General features: G+C 43.3%; 1 protein-coding gene across 1 annotated transcript in view; it reads left to right on the top strand.

Moving 5' to 3' along the window:
• Positions 1 to 15,182: 15,182 nt before the first annotated feature.
• Blmh (bleomycin hydrolase) overlaps positions 15,183 to 17,633 on the top strand; it is a 47,699-nt gene continuing 45,248 nt past the window's right edge. The window contains exons 1-2 of the mRNA XM_008828735.2: positions 15,183 to 15,416; positions 15,716 to 15,913. Coding sequence (XP_008826957.1) covers positions 15,404 to 15,416; positions 15,716 to 15,913 — 211 coding nt within the window. The 5' untranslated portion in view covers positions 15,183 to 15,403. The remainder of the gene's footprint in view (positions 15,417 to 15,715; positions 15,914 to 17,633) is intronic.

The following is a 17,633-nucleotide window of genomic DNA, read 5'->3' as shown; positions in this document are numbered from 1 at the left end:
CTGTGCTCACATTTCCTCATCTATAAAATGGGGATAGTGATAGAGCCTACTTCTGACTTAGGGTTATTATGGGGATTAAATGACCAAAGTCTTACTGAGCAAAGCCTGTGGCTTAGTCAGCACTTAAAATGTTTTTATTTACGATAGCTACTACTAATATAAACAAACATTGCTTTTCAGAAGGGTAAATTTAGGCTCAGAGATTAAGTAACTGTAAAATCCTGTACACAGTAGAGCTGGGGCCTAAAGCCAGGTCCAAGGGACTTCAAGTATTAGGAAGACCAATGGACTTTCTAACTCCATGCTGCTTTTTTCTGGTATCATTTTGAGACAGAGTTTTGCTCAATAGCCCAAGCTGACCTGAAATTTGCAATCCTCCTGCCTCAGGTTCTGAGTGCTGGGATTACAGATGTGAGCCATCACGCCCAGCCCTTTTGGTGCTGCATTCCTTATTTAATTAAAGAAATCATCTTCCCCACCCCCAGGGCCTCATGCATGTTAGGCAGGTGCTCCAGCACTGAGCTACATCCCCAGATTTTCTAATTAAGGGGTTCTGGAGAACACATTTTTCCATTCACATTCAGGATGAGGTGCATGCCATCTCTTCTGTGGTTTTCATTTGGGCTGTGAATATGTTCAGTTTCACCTCTATCTGATGAATTGTTCTTCTCAGCGCAAAGAAGAAACAAAATTAAGTGAAAGAAAAATAAGGTGAGAATTAAAAATGGATGGGAAAATAGCACAAAGGGCATGCATTGGAAAAGGTGAAACTGAGTCACCCTCTGCTGCATGCTCACTTTACTTATTGAAATTTTTTACTTTTTGTCCCAAGAAATGGAGAGGATAGCAACATTGTAATTACTGTACTGAAGTATTTGCTTTGGATAGTAAAGAATGAAGTTCATAAACAAAAAAGCTCTGGTTTTGCAGCTAAGTAAAGCCACTCTGGCAGCATTCCTAAAGGAAACCAGGGCTATGGTCACCAATGCTATCTAATTATTGTTTTCCCTCAGGTCAAATCTCTCCTGTTTCATATCTCCTGTTATTTGTCCTGTTCCTTTTGTCTCCATTCCACCTTTTCTGTATTTCAATAAAATTTAGGTCTTGGTGATTGTGGGTGAGCAATTGATAAGTGATGAGAAATTTATTTAATTGAAGAAATCAAGCACTCTCTCACCACCATCCTTCCATCTTTCTTCCTCTCTTCCTTCCCTCTCTTTCTCTCCCTTTGTCTCTCTGTGTTTGGGTGTGGGTATAGGTGTAGGTGGGTGGGTGCACACCCGTGCATGTGTGTAGAGGACGGAAGTCCACCTCATCTGTTGATCCTCAGGAGCCATCCACTTTATTTTTTGAGACATGATCTCTCACTGGGACTTGGGACCTACCCAGTGGGCTGGGCTGGGCTGGTTGGCCAGCAAGACCCAGAGATCCATCTGCCTCTAGCTCTTCAGTGGTAGGATTTCAAGTGTGGACCGCTATAGCCAGCTGCTTTTTACATGGGTGCTAGAGGTCAAACTCAGGTCCTCATGCTTGCCAGCACTTCATGACTGAGCTATCTCCCCAGCCCACTGTCTCATTTTTCACAAGGATCTTCCTTTCTCTCAGGCGGAGGGAAAGAAAACTGAAGACAATTTCTTACATCTTTCAGGATTGTGTTTCAACTTCACTATGAGCACAATTGGCCCTCCACATTTCACCTCTGTCCTCGCTCTCTTAGTTCCTACTATGTTCAAGTTTCCAGAGACTTGCTGGTTGGTTTTTTTTGTTTTGTTTTTGTCTTGTCTCGTCTTTTTGAAACAGGGTCTCCCTGTAGCCCCAGCTAGCCTGGAACTCACTATGTAGACCAGGCTGGCCTCCATCTCACAGAGATCTGCCTGCCTCTGTCTCCTGAGTGCTGGAAGTAAAGGCGTGTGCCACCATGCCTGGGTGGAGACTTACTGTTTGAAGATAGTTGTCTGTCATTAACTCCAACTAGAATTCCTTTCCCTGAGACATTAAAGCTCCCAGTCTGATTTCAGAATTCCTCCACTGTGTGCCACATCACACCGTGCAAACCTCTACCACAGGTTTGCCACCAGTGTGTATCCACATCCATCCTCTTCCATCTTTGCTGCTGCCTTCTTGACCTGGATACTCTTCACAAATCACTAACTCCTAAGATACTTTCCTCTCCTTCTGCTCCCTCCTCCCATCCTCTGCTCACCTCTCTCCACTCTCCTCTCTTATATTGTCTATGTTTCCCAGACTGGCTTTGATTGTTGGCTCAGAATACTCTTATTCCCACCTCCTGAGTAGCAGGGACTGCAGGCGCACACCACTGTGCCCAGTTTACATTCCTTTCTCTCTGTAGTTTAACATTCACATTGATTCATTAAGAAATAATTTGTACAAAATATAGATAATAAATAAAATTAGTTATAATGAGTAAAATGAACATCCGTGTCCCCAACTTAAGAAATAGAGAACTAGGGGCTGGAGAGATGGCTTAGCAGTTAAGAGCACTGGTTGCTCTTGCAGAGGGCCCAGGTTTAGTTCCCAGCACCTACATGGTTGTTAACAATCATTCTTAATGCCATTTCCGGGGGACCTTATGCCCTCTTTTGACCTCCATAGTCTTTGCACATCATGGGTGCACTTACATACATGTAGGCAAAACACTCATACATATAAAAGTAATAAAAATTAATATTAATTTTAAATTAATATTTTAAAATTAATATTAATTTTCATACAGTATAATTTGATGGTACTTAGATGTCTTCCCCTATACCCACTTTCCCTTATTGCCCCAAATTTAGTGTTCTCTCTAATTTGTAGGCCAGGCGTGGTAGTACAAACCTTTAATCCCAGCACTTGGGAGGCAGAGGCAGGCGGATCTCTGTGAGTTTGAGGCCAGCCTGGTCTACATAGTGAGTTCCAGTTCAGCTGGTGCTACAGGGAGACCCTGTCTCAAAAAGACAAAAACAAAACAAACAAAAAACCGCCAACATGGTAGCGCACGCCTTTAATTCCAGCACTCAGGAGGCAGAGGCAGGCAGATCTCTGTGAGTTCAAGGCCAGTGTTCTGGTTTGTCTCTCCATTGCTACGACAAAACACTCTGACCTATACCAACTTGGGGAGGAAAGGGTTTATTTAGCTTACATATCCTGTGTCACAGTTCATCTGGGAGCCCAAGGTAGGAACTCAGGGCAGGAACCTGGAGCAGGAGCTGGAGCACAAGCCATGGGGAATTACTGCTTACTGGCTTGCTCCCCTGGCCCCTACTCAGCCTGCTTTCTTATGCAACACAGGCCCACCTGCCCAGGGGTGGCACCACCCACAGTGGGCTAGACCCTCCCACATCACTCATCAAGCAGGTGCCCTATGGACATGGCTACAGGCCAGTCCAATGAAGGCAATTCCCCAGTTGAGGCTCCCTCAACCCAGGTGTGTCAAGTTGACACTAAAGCTATCCAGCGCAGCCAGCCTGGTCTACATAGTGAGTTCCAGGCCAGCTGGGGCTACAGGGAGATCCTGTCTCAAAAAGACCAAAAAAAAAAAAAAAGAATGTTTCTACCGGGGACAGATAACATATAAGACAGTGCTCCTACAAGATTATAGTGGAGTTGAAAAGTTCCTATGGCCTAGTGACCTTGTGTCTTGATATCACAGCACAACAGATTACTCACATGTTTGTGGCGGTGCTGCTATAAGCAAACCTGCTGTATCAATCATTTAATAGCATAGCACAGAGGGTGCATCATGTTTGATAACAAATGACTGTTACTGGCTTCTGTAACTCACTTTGTAATACTTTGTATTGTCCCTTTAGAGTACACTCCTTCTACTTATATAAAAAGCTTTACTGTCAAACAGTATGCCATGTTACACTAGCATTAACCTCATGCATGTTGGATTCACCATACCTCTTGACTGTATCTAGGGGCCATATCAAAAGACTTATGCCATCTAGGCTTGTGTAAACACACTGTACGTTTGCACAATGATGTCAACCAACAACACGTTTCTTGGGACGTGTTCTTGTCACTAAGCAGCAGTGACTGCATTGACAAATGTTTTCTAAACTGGTACTATTAATTTATGTTCCCATCAGCAGAAGAATTGTCAACTGTATTTTTAGTGTGCCTTTAACATTTTTTAATCATATAGGTATAAAATAAGTATCTTATTTCAGTTTTAATTTGCAATTCTATCATTTTTGCATTTACATTTCCTTTTTGGCAAACTGTAGGTCTATTGTACCTTTTTTTTTCTATTGACTTATCTTTAAATTTTTTCATTGCATTTATTTATTCTGTCTGCGTGTGTGTTGGGGTGTGCATATGCCACAGTGTACAAATGGAGGTCATGAAGACATAATGACAACTTGAGGGAGTCGGTTCTCTCTTCCACGATGTGAATTCCAGGGATTGAACTTAGGTTCCCAGGCTTGAAGGCATTAAAGTAATTTGTTTAATTTGTGTCTGGGTGTATATATGCCACATGTGTGTGGAGACCAGAGGACAACTGGAGGGAGTCAGTTCTCTCCTTTTACCATGTGGGTCCTGAGGATAGAATTCAAGTTGTCAGGCACAGCAACAAGAGCCCTCACCCAATGAGCCATCTCATTGGCCCTGGCTTATCTTTTTTCTATTGATATCTAGAAGTTCTCTTATATCTCATATTTTTCCCAGATTAAATGTGTCTCATATATCTTCAAATGCATTCTCAAACACATAAGTTTAAACACGTCCTTCATTCCTTAAAACTCCACAATGATGTCCCACTGCACTTAGAATGCAATCTAAACTTACTGTAGTGTACTGTGAGCAAGCTGCAGCACTGAGGAGATACAGTGCAGGTTGGGAATTGACACTAGAGCTAGGCCTGACTGATGTACAGGTGATCCCATGGCCCTGTCCAGTGACTAGTACAGAAAAAGGGGCATGACCTGACTTTAGTTTTTTGTTTGTGTGTATATGTGTGTGTGTTACATGTTTGTGTGAGTGCATGTGTGTGTGGAGGACAGAGGACATTGGGTATCATTCCTAAGATGCCGTCCAGTTTTGTTTGTTTGTCATTTGTTTGTTTTTTTGAGACAGGGTCTTTCACTGGCCTGGAACTTTCCAAGAAGTTTAGGCTGACTGGCCAGCCAGTGTTCCATCTTGTCTCAGCCTCCTCTGTGCTGTGATTACAAGTACCTGCCACTGTACTTTTTACATGGTTTTGAAAATGGAACCCAGGTGCTCATGCTTGCAAGGCAAGTACTTTACTGACTGAGCTATCTCCCTAGCCCCCGACTTTGAGTAATAAAATTCAAGGAGAGGTTTGCTGAGAGCTTCTGGCAAAGTTGATCTCTTAGGAGGAAGTGTTAAAAGGCATTGAACTTGAAAAAGGAGGCATGGGGGCTAGAGAGATGGCTCAGTGGTTAAGAGCACTGACTGCTCTTGTAGAGGACCCGGGTTCAATTCCAAGCACCCACATGGCAGCTACAAACCATCCTTAACTCCAGTTCCAGGGGAATCTGAAACCCTCTTCTGACCTCCGCCGTATTGCACAACATGGGTGCCTTTAAAAACATGCAGGCAATACACAAAGACACATAAAATAAAAATAATAAACAAAATTTAAAAAAAAAGAAAAAGGAAGCATGAGGAGAAAGAACACAGCGTGATGCCAATTCCGTGGGTAGCAGATCACAGTGCTGAAAAGAAGCTGACCACTGCTTGCTCCCACCCTAAGGCCTTTGCTCTCACTTCCCCGCCCTCCACTTGCAACATTCTCCCACAGATCTTCTCAAGGCCGGATTCTTACCACCACCCAGTCTCAGCCCAAATGGTCACCTACTCAGAGAGGCCTTTATTACCACTACCACCCCTGGCCAATCACTCCCCTGCCATCCTATTTTATTTTCTTTATATCATGATTTGATATTATCTGCCTTATTTATGTATGATCAAGATCCTCCAGGAGGGTAGGGATCTTGTCTGTCTGATTTTCCTGTATGTTTCTGTGTCTAATACAGCACCTGGCATATAGTACTGGTCAATAAAATTGTTTTGTATTAATTTAAGCACAATGGGTAGGGTTTGCTTGTTTGCTTATTTGGGGTGTGTGTGTGTGTGTGTGTGTGTGTGTGTGTGCGTGTGTGTGTGTGTGTGTGACTTGAGATAGGATCTCAGGTAGTCCAGTCTGGTCTTGAACTTGCCTCTTGCCTCTACTTCCCAAGTGCTGGGATTATAGGCATGCACTGCACATGATAAAAACACAATGATTAATTTTATTGATTATCTCCCATACCCTAAACTTAAGCCTCTTAAAGCCAGGGACCTTGAGACCTTGAGGTCTTACATACTTTGGTATTTCAAGTATATGGTACAGTTGCTAACAAATAACTAGGTGTTCAGTAAGCAGTTGAATGAATGAAGAGGAAGAAATATAATGTCAATAAGTTGATAAAGTCTGACTATGCATGTACATATTTATTTTATTATTTATTTATTCACTTATTTTGTGAGTGAGAGAGAGAGAGAGAGAGAGAGTATAGAGAGAGAATTTCATGGATGTGTATGCCTGCAGAAACCAGAAGAGGGTACTGGATTCCATGGAGCTAGAGTCACAGGTGGTTCTGTGCTGCCTAATGTAGGTACCGGGAACCAAACTCCAGTCCTCTGGAAGAGCAGGCACTCTTAACCACTGAACTGTTGCTTTAGCCTCACAATTTTTTTTCAAAGTTTAAGGTGATTAAGTGTCCTTGTCTGTTGTGTAAGATATACTTAAGTTAAAGTCATTCGATTGTAATCCAGGGTTTTCTTTGTCTGAATCTCTAAATTTTTTTTTTTTTTTTGCAAAACTCATTTCTGTAATTGGCATGCTACCCAGCAGGCAAGACCAATCTGATTCAGTAACAACATCTTTTGAAAACTTTTCTCATTGGGGGATTTTGTGCATATAGTACTATCTCAATGAATAAAAGGAGCAGAGCCTTAAAACTGCTTTAGAATCTGATTACAAACCTCATTTCAACATCATTTCTGACCTCCTGACCTGACCTTCTTTCTTCCATCATTTATTCTGTACTCCCATCACAGTAAAACCTGGAGCAATTGATTTTTATAAAAAGGATTTAGTCCTAAATCTTCATACAAGGGCTGGGGAGATGGCTCAGTGGGTAAAGGGCTGAATTTGGATTTCAGAACCCATGTAAAAGGTGTGGCAGCACATGCCTGTATGTCCAGTGCTGGGTGTGTGGGGAGAGACAGGTGAGTCCTAGGAACTGACTGGCTAGCCAGCCAGTCTAGCTTAACTGGTAAGCTCCAGATTCAGTGCGAGACTCAGGAATGAGGTGGAAAGTGATTGAGGAAGAAACCTGAAGTTGAGCTTTAGCCTCCACATGAATGTACACAGGTGAGCATACTGCACACATGTATACACACACACACACACACACACACACACACACAAATCCTTCACACAAAATTTAAAACTTCCTCAATTCAAGACCAATTTTCTCTTACCAGTAAGTGCAAGTTTATTGCAAGGCAGATATTATTTTTCCAGCTAAAATGGCTCCGCCATGTGGCAAAAGCACAAATAGCTTCTATTTCACTCAGAACTACCAATTCCAAAAGTATGCATTTTTCAATAGTTACTTTGTTTATGTATGTGTGTGTCTATGTGAATGTACACCGCATGTGTGTGGGTGCCCATGGTGGCCAAAAGTCAGATCCCCTATAGCTGAAGTTACAGATGGTTTCGAGCCATCCAATATGGGTGCTAGGAACTGAACTCAAGTCCTGTGGAAGCACAGCAAGCCCTTTTAATTGCTAAGGCATCTCTCCAGTCCCCAAGGTATGTATAAGGTATATATTTCTTGGCAAATAATAAACATTGTGAGGGCTTCACATTTTTTCAATTTTGTGCATATAATGAGGTGTTATTAATGGTTATAATGAACTACTTCAAATGTACTTATCAAATAGAATTGATCTTTCACATCCATGGGTTCTATATTCACAGATTGTGTATCTGCAAATTCAATTGACTGATGATTGAAAATATTCAGGAAAAATGTGCCTGTACTGAATATGTATAGACTTTTCTTATTATTCCCCAAGCAATATAGTCGAACAATTGTTTACACAGCATTAGATATTAGAACACTATATATACATAGTGCTAGATATTAGAAGTAAATTAGAAATGATTTAACTATATGGGAGGATTATATAGGTAATATACAGATACTATGTGACTTTATATAAAGGAGTTGAGCATCATCTGAGGATCCCAAGACAAATTCCCTGTGGATCCTGAGGAAAGCTGTTCTTGACCAGACTTTCTCATTGCTCCTGTATCATACCCAAGTCCATTCAGGCCTCTGCTTCTGTATATGCTGTTTCCTCTGTCCAGATTGTTCAGTGAATTGCTAACACCTAGGAGGACAATGACAGAAATGTCATATCCAGATGCAGGAACAAGTTTGCAGATAGAACAACATTCAAGATCCTTGGGTAATGTTTTAAGAAAGAAAACAAAATGAAAACCCAGTTTACAATTAAAGTTGAATATGCCAAAAGACATTAAGTCTTTGGGCCAAAAAAGAAAAGTCAAGTGTTGGGTTAAGTTCACATGGGGTTTAGGAGCAGCAGGGAACACAGAAGTCACAAAGCTACAGTCACCTGCACTCAGATGCATTGAAAATGTAGTGAAGGATTTAGGCTCCTTTGGGCCCAGAAAGTCCCAGGTCCACTGTCTCAAAACTTTAGCAGATCAACTCCTGCTGGCTTTGCTTATTCTAGGGATGAGGGTAAGGGAGAGGATAAAGATGGAAGAAGAGGGGCTGGAGAGATGGCTCAATGGTTAAGAGTAGGTAGTGCCTGCTCTTGCAGAGGACCCAGGTTCAATTCTCAACACCCACATGGTGGCTAACAATCATCCATAGTTCCAGTTCCAAGGGATCCAATGCCCTCTTCTGACCTCTGTGGGAACTGTATGAGATGGATGCACTTACATACATGCAGGCAATACACTCATACACATAAAATAAAAATAATAAAATTAAAAAACATTTTCTAAAAGATGGAAGAGGAGAAATAATTCCCCAAAACTTTACCTATGAAAAAACTCCAGTACCCATAGGCAACCAAGCTAAAGTCATGTGGACCCCCTTGATTTTTTTTTCACTTTTGATGGAGAAATGACTATCATTGGAAAATGACATTTGTGTGGGGGAGTATACATGTATTTGCGTGTGTGTATGTGTGTGTGCAAGTGTGCAATGTTGGTGCATATGCACATGTGTACATGTGTGTGTGGAGGCCAGAGGTCAATGTTGGATGTCTTCCTTTATACTCTCTGCATCTTATTTTTTTATTGCATTTTATTTTTCCAGGTATGATGGTGTATGAGCAGTTAGGAGGTAGAGGAAGACAGATCTCTGTGAGATGGAGGCCAGCCTGGTCTACATAGTGAGTTCAGGTCCAGCTGGGGCTAGAGGGAGACCCTGTCTCAACAACAACAACAACAACAAAAATTTTATTTATTTTGTATGTGTACACACATGTGCATGCATGCCATGTGGAGGTCAGTGGTCAACTTTTGAGAATTGGTTCTCCTTTTATCATGTGGGATCTGGAGATCAAATTCACGTTATCAGGTTTGGCAACAAGCGCCCACTTAGCCATCTCATAGGCCCTCCACCTTATTTTTTGAGACAGGGTCTCTTACTGAACTGATTAGGCTAGGCTGGCTGGCCAGCAAGTTCAGCATGCTGCCAATCTGTTTTTTTACATGGGTGTTGGCAATCCAAATTCAGGTACTCAATTCTTTTGTAGTAAGTACTTTAACAAATGAGCCATTTCTCTAGCCTCAAAATAACAAGAGTTTTAAGGCCACCCAGCTACCCAGATTTGTCTTATAAAACATATAAATTTAAGATATTGACTAAAAAATTTTTAATCACACCAGGTGTGATGGTACAGGCCAGTATCTTACCACTGAAAAGGTAGAAATAGGATAAGCTCAAGTTGGAGGCCTGCCTGGACTATATTGCCAGACCCTGTCTCAAAAGTCAATAAATATGAACTCACTATACAGCTCAAACCAGGCATCCAAATGCTGGATTTAGTACAGTAGGCTACCATTGTGTCAACTCTGAAGTTTATTATCAAGAGGCTTTCTAACAAAAGCAAATCTCAGTACTATTAGGGCAATGCTTAAACGTAAATGAGCTTTGTAGAACCATAAAACGTTTGTGTTACATTTTAGTCCAGACCTCTATCTACCATAAAAATCTGATCTTTTCCATCATAGTGGAAACATTTGACCAATACATGTCAAAGACTGGTGAACAACAAAGGAGAGACCTGATGGAAAATTTGCCCTAGACTGGCCCTGTTTGCTTTACCTTGGGGGCAGCCCCATAGAAGCAGGAGGCAGAAAGCCCATCTGCACTGCAAATGGTACTGTTACACAGGATTCATAAAGACCGCCTTTCCTAATGTGGATTTCATACTAGAATTCTGTTTCTCGTTGCTTTGTCTCATGAGGCATCACTAGGACCCATCACATCTCTTCTGGACACTGTTAGGGGGAGAAATTCTAAAAATTTTATTCTTGAGGAATTGTCTTCCAGGGTGGGTCACTTCGGGAGGACCCAATGAAAACCAGTTTATTGTGCACCTCCCCTCCATGCCCACAGGAGGGCTGAGTGTTTGGGTGTGAGCTGCTTGGGTAGAAAGCAGATATGAGGGTGTCACTCTGATAATAGGGCAGAGCCAGAGATCTGGGGGAGAGATGATGATAGGAATCTCTGGGCATGGGGTGGGGAGATCTAATGACTGGCATGAGAGGGTGACTGTAGTTGTAAAACAAGTCCCCTCAACCTGCGGGGTGATTCCATCTGCCCTTGGCCTGAGCTCTTATGTGAGCATCTGTACCCTCTCTGACACACTTCATCTCATCTCTCATCTGAACTGGCTCCTTCCTCACAATCCCCAGTAGACAGTCTTCTTTTTCTCCCATAAGAGCTTCCCTATTTATCTCATTAGAGTATTACAGTGAAGCTTCTACCCACCCTATACTTCCACTGCAACTGCCCTCTCCAAAGCAACCATATCTTACCTTGCCAGAGTTTCAGCCCTATAGTCTCAGTCACCATCTTCCCCTTGCCCTTCTGGAATTTCAACATGTAATGCCTCAGGTCTTCTCCAGTGCTGTTCTTTTCCCCCTGGCTCCTCTGTTTTCAGCTGTGTTTTAAATGTTACTGTTTCCAGAGCTAATGCTACCCTTCCCCCATGGTGTCCTTGTAAATAGTAAAAGGCCCATCATAACCTGACTGCTCTGTCCCAGGCCAGGGTCCATGGTTCAGCAAGCAGAGCTCAGATTGGATTTTAGCCCTGCTAAGTATACTTAGCCTGGTGCCCTTGAGGGAGGCCCGAACACCTTTGAACGCATGCTGAGGCCCACAGTGCTATCCTTGGTCGCCATCTCTTTCTGGATCTAGCCTCTTTATTTCTGTTTCATGGTTCCACATCCAGCTGCTGTGTCTTACCTAATTTCTAGACCCTTTCATATGTCTCCTGGATGTCCCTTCCTTGACTTCCTGTAGGAACCCCAAACTTCATGCCTCAAAGTGAATTCAGATCTACAATTTTCATACTACCAAATAGGCCTGTTTTTCTGTATTTCTTTTCTTGGTTCAGGACTTCTTTTTATTTTTTTATTTTATTATTTTATGTGTATTCATGTGTATTGCCTGCATGTAGGTAAGGGCATCTGTGTTGTGCAGTACCCGTGGGGAACAGAAGAGGCTGTTGGATCCCCTGAAACTGGAGTTATAGACAGTTATTAGTTGCCATGTGGGTGCTGGGATTCAAACCTGGGTCTTCTGCAAGAACAGCCAGTGTTCTTAACCGTTGAGCCCAGTTCAGGGCTTCTTTATTCCCACTTACAACCCTTCTTCATCTAACAACTTTTCTATGTGACCCTAGGTATATAGGTATATATAATAGCTATATAAATTAAACATTTATTGCTAGTAAGTCATAAAGAAATGTATCAGGGGCTGGAGAGATGGCTCAGTGGTTAAGAGCACTGACTGCTCTTACAGAGGACCCAGGTTTGAATCCCAGAACCCACATGGCAGCTAACAACCTTCCAGAACTCCAGTTCCAGAGGATCCGACATCCTCTTCTGACCTCCGAGGGCATTGCATGACACGGGTGCACTCACATACTTATATGAAGAAAATGATGGTAAGAAAATATTTTAAATGTTTTCTGTAATTAAATCATTGTATTTCATTAAGGGCAAAAAATTTCATATGTACAGTAAAAACACTGCAATGCATAATATACAATAGTCTAGACTTTACTGCCGAGGTATCTCAGGCAATGTTCACTGGTGCTGTGTGTTGTGACAGCACGTGCAGGCAGGCCAAAGTGCTCATGTTGAGTGTTCAGAAACAAGGCTGCAATGAAGTTATGTGATACAACACAGGCAAGTGCTGCCAGAAACATCTCAAATTCAATAAGTGCTGGATTAATAAGTTCAGTCATTACACATTTGGAAACCTTTTTTTATTGTCCAATTTTTCATGACCCCTATCCCACCAGTTACATGATCCCATAGGGGTTGAAGGCCAGTTTAAGAAGCTGGGTCACCATCTTTTATCCTCTTATTCAACTGAAGACTTCAAGGTTATCTATGCTTCTTCCCTTTCCATGGTCTAAGGCTAGTATTATCTCCCAAGTACACTACTGTAATAGCATTCTGACTAGTTTCCTATTGCCAGTATCTTGCCCCTCCCCACAGCTACCAGATTTTTCTTTACACAGATCTGAGAATATTGCTCCTTTGTTTAAAACCTATTTGGGCTTCTAATTAAGCACAAGATAAAGTCCAGATGCTCAGGTGTGGCATATAAAAACCTTTCATATCCTGGCCCAAACCCACTTTTCCAGTCCTACACCTTGCCTCTGATCTCAACACATACCTTGCTCTTAACCACAACAGATCATGATGCACAGTAGCTTGAATTTGATTTTGTCATGTGCTTTCATGCCTCTGTGCCTTTGCCGGTACCTTGAATGCCCTTCTATTCTTTGCCTCATAAAATTCCATCCACTCTTCAAAATTATGCCCATTTTCTTTTCTTTTTGTGGTACTGGAGACCAAAAACAGAGTCTTCATGCATGCTAAGCAAATGCTCTACCATTGAGCCTAGACTTGTCACCTCTTTTTTTTTCAGGCATCTCTGACTCTTATTAACAGTTGTTGCTTCTACAACATGACTGTGTGGTAGTATAGATTGTCTTGCATGTCTTTCCCACCATGAGTTTCTTTTGAAATGTTTATTATTTATTTATATTTTGTATGATTGTTTTGCATGTATGTAAGTGCACCCAAGTCATACAATGACCATAGAGGCCAGAAGAAGGTGTTGGGTCCCCTGGAACTGGAGTTATGGACAGTTCTTAGCTGCCATGTAGGTGCTGGGAACCAAATCCCAGTCCTCAGAGAGAGCAGCCAGTGTTCTTAACCCCTGACCCATCTCCTCAGCCCAAGTTCCTTTCCTCCCTCCCTTTCTCCCTCCCTCCCTCCCTTCCTTCCTTTTGACTGGCCTGGAATGTCCTATGTAGACCAGACTGGCCTCAGTCTCACAGAGGTCCACCTGCCTCTGCCTCTGGAGTGCTGGGATTAGCGAAAGGCATTTACTACCACACCCCGCTCCAAGTTTCTTTCTTTTTTAACATCTAAAAATTTTTATTTATGTATGTGTGTGGGGTGTGTGTGTGTGTGTGTGTGTGTGTGTGTGTGTGTGTGCAGGTGCCTATGGAGGGCAAAGGAGGATGTCAGATCCCCTGGAGCAGGAGTTACAGGCCACATGAGTACTGGGAAGAAACCTTGGTCCTCTGGAAGAGCAGCAAGTGCTCTTATCCATGGAGCCACATTTCCAGCCCCACATTATGAGTTTCTTGAGGACAAGATTAAACTTTTTAGTCTTCAAATCAGCAGAAGCTCGACTAATAGCTGTTATACTGTAGATATGGAATATAGTTTTATGATTTGACTTGGGCAGGACTCTTGAACATCGTTTTGTAAAAGGACCAGTGGCTTCTTCAGCCTAAATTTTAGCCTGATTCTTTTTTTCAGATCCTGGAAGAATCTCAGAATAGGAGGGTGGATGGGCTCCCTTGGAGATGGTTGCTATGTCACATTGCCAGTCTTAGCCCAAGTCTCTCAGGAGCATAGAGACTGAATTCTCAAATGACAGATTGGTGTCTTTTTTTTTTTTTTTTCTTTCCCAGATATCAGAATCCTCAGAACTACCAATGATCATCAATTTAAGACTTAGGTTCTGTGTTCCACTAAAAACTTGTTTTGAATAGAGGGTTTCAGGGTGTAGGAGTACTTGTTTTTATCTCCAGTGGGCTCCCCTCTTCCCCAATCCTGGAAAACTGCTGATGGGGTATTTTGAGGGGGGGTGTCATTTACGAGTTTTGTGGATATTGGCAAACGGTATTGATGCGCAAAACTGACCGCAGTCATTTCCCCTTAGCCCAAGCTGTGCTCAGTAGGAGCCACTTAGGGCTTTGTGAAATGTGTGGTTCTCTTGAAATGAGCAGATGTGTATTTGTAGAACCGTTGTAGTAGCTTCTGGGTAGGTGGGAAAGACTAGTTCCAAAATCCTTCCAAATGAAAGAACTTGGTTCTCAACTAGAATCCAAGCAACAAGCTGCAACTGAAAAATGAACAGATTGGTCAGCTAAGTACCTACAGGAAAAGCCTCTGGGTGGGTTTCTTGAGAGCTGTTAACCCTTCTTCAGCCCTGTGCATAATTTTGGGCCTCTCAGCTCCTTTTCACCGCCTGCAGACCCCTTCTGGCTTCTTCTCAAAAGACTTTTGGGGGGCTCAGTTGCCCAGGGCTAGGACGGGGGGGGGGGGGGGGGGATGTGAGCGGAGCATGGAAGCCTGCAGCCTCGCTCCTCTGCGAGTGACTGAAGAGTGACAGGAAAGCGCTCCCCGGTGGTCCGGACGAGGGTCGCAGATGGCCGAGGGTGCCGCTGCGGGGGTGGGCCACGCTAGCGCCCAAACCTCACGGCTGGGAGTGGGGGTGGCCACGGCCGCGTGGCGCCGGGTCGGAGGTGCGGACCACTCCGCGTCAGCGAGGCCACCCCCGTCGGCCCTCCCTCGGGCGGGGCCTGCCCCGACGGCGCTGACTCAGCAACGCGAGGGGGGGAGTTTTGTCCCTCCGCGGACCCCGTTTCTCTCGGCCACCATTGAGCCGGTTTCCTTTTTCCGGCGCTCCGGGTGCGAGAGCCAGGTCCAGCCACCTAGGCAGCGGGCTTCAGTGTCACCCCGGCGCTCACCGGAGGACCCCGAAAACTAACGTTACCCTGCGAAGGCAGCGTGGGCGCCATGATCAACGCGGGTGAGGCGCCGCTCTTCCCGCGAGTGCCGGCCGGGGTCGTCTCCGGGGCTCCGGGAGGCCGGGCGGCGTGGAAGGCCCGGGCCGGGACCTGGGGCGATGGCGGGGATGCAGCGCTGCCCGCGGGCCTAAGCGACCGGGAGGGAGGGGGACAGGAGCGTGGAGGAGGACGCCGGGGAAAGGCTTCCCGGGCGGCTCTCACGGGATGCTCCTGCAAAGTCCAGGCTCTACGGACCTGCTTCCCAGCCGCCCCTCGACACCCTCTGGGTTTGCTGTTCTAATCGCGTTTGATCTTTCCACAGGACTGAATTCCGAGAAGGTAACTGCTCTTATTCACAAACTAAACTCCGACCCCCAGTTCGTACTTGCCCAGAATGTCGGGACCACCCACGACCTGCTGGACATCTGTCTGAAGAGGGCCACGGTGCAGGGTGCCCAGCATGTGTTCCAGCACGTTGTACCTCAGGAAGGCAAGCCAGTCACCAACCAGAAGAGCTCCGGTGAGGTCTTCAACTTATTGCATACTTCACTTGACTTTCTTGGCTCGTGCCTTATTTTGTTGTTCTAAAAATGGCCTTGGGAGAACAAAGCTTTGTAACAAACCAGAAGAATTAATAGTAAACCAGACAATGGGCACCAGTAAGGCAGGCCTAAGAACATTACCTGTGTGGTTGTTTTGGTGTTCTGTGGCTTGTTAGGATTTTGTTTGAGCAAGAAAGTGACAAATTGATGATGGTCATTGATCTGCAAGTCACCAGTTGTCTTGATGTTACTGGATTTTGGTTATGCATAGTTTGTTCCTTGTAGTTTTCATCTTAACAGTTCATCTAGAAGTAGCAGAAAAAAAAATAGTGTATAGGGGAGAAGTGGCATACAGATAAAGCTGAAGTAAAAATGAGCTACAGTAGGCAGATTTGGTCTATGCCCTTGGTCACAAATAGACCATTCAAAGATGTCCATTCCCCAGAGGATTTGCCAGAATTGCCCTAAAAGGTAAATGTATGAAACAGAAAAAACAAAAACAAACAAACAAACAAAAAACCCTAATGTGATTACAACAAAGTGTCATCAAATGTTATTTTTAAATAAGCTCCTGGGTTGCAACTGGAGTTACTGTGCTCATAGGCTTAGTTCCCACCAATAGGCTAGTTTGTAGTAACTATAAGCTCTCATGACTTGCTGGTTAAGAATTCTTGTTTTGTGCTGGATATAGTGGCACTTGCTTTTAATCCCAGCACTCTGGAGGCAGAGGCAGGTGGATCTCTGTGAGTTCCAGGCCAGCTTGGTCTACATAATGAGTTCCGCACCAGCTGGGGCTACAGGGAGACCCTGTCTCAAAAAGACCAAAAAAAAAAAAAAAAAAAGGCTTGATTTGCAATCTGCTGTCTAGTTACCACTATTAGAAAAAACATCTACAGGGAGAAATGGATCATCCAGGATCCAAGTAAGCAAATCTTCTCGTGTCAAAATTGAACTAAAAAGACCTTTTCTTTATTTAGAAACTACACCCAGTCTATGTATGTTGACAGAAAGCACATTGCTTCTTACTTAGAGCAGTTCAAACTCATAAAGGATACATTTAACATGGGAAATATTTTGATGTATATAAATTATACCTTAGTAAAATGCATTTTTTTTTTTTTATTTTAAAGGAAAAAAATCATGTCTGTTTTGGTGTTTTGATGTAGTAGAAAGTGCTTGGGGTGGACTGGGAATGTAGCTTGGTGCTTGTCTAGCATGCACAAGGCCCTGAATTCAGAAGTGCTTGAGATGCTGTGGTCTGTCGGGGTACAAATAATCTAGTTAGTATGTCACAGTAGTCTTACATGTTTTGATTGCCATGATTTCATAGGGTAAAGCTTAGAAATGTTCATCTGGAACAGGTCAGGTTTTACATGTTGCAGTGCTTTAATTTACCAAAAATACAAATAGTACATGAACAATGTTTGTTCTCATGAAGTTTTCATCTTAATAGTTCCGGAAGTAGCAGAATCGTAGAAATACTATACAGGAGAGAAGTGGTGTACAGATGACCCTAAAATAAAGATGAGCTACACTAAGGCAGTGCTGACTTTCAGAAGCAGTATTTAATTTTTTTTTCTTTGTTACAAAATTATTCTTATTCAAAATAGAAGATTTGCAAAATCCCAGTGAAAGAATAGTTTTTCTATCTATCTATCAGGTTCTTATTCTGTGTATGAATGTTTTAAATATGAGTTC

Source organism: Nannospalax galili, unplaced genomic scaffold (genome assembly GCF_000622305.1).
Source record: "Nannospalax galili isolate Female #2095 unplaced genomic scaffold, S.galili_v1.0 scaffold212, whole genome shotgun sequence".
NCBI lineage: Eukaryota > Metazoa > Chordata > Mammalia > Rodentia > Spalacidae > Nannospalax > Nannospalax galili.
This window is presented reverse-complemented; position numbering and strand designations above follow the sequence as displayed.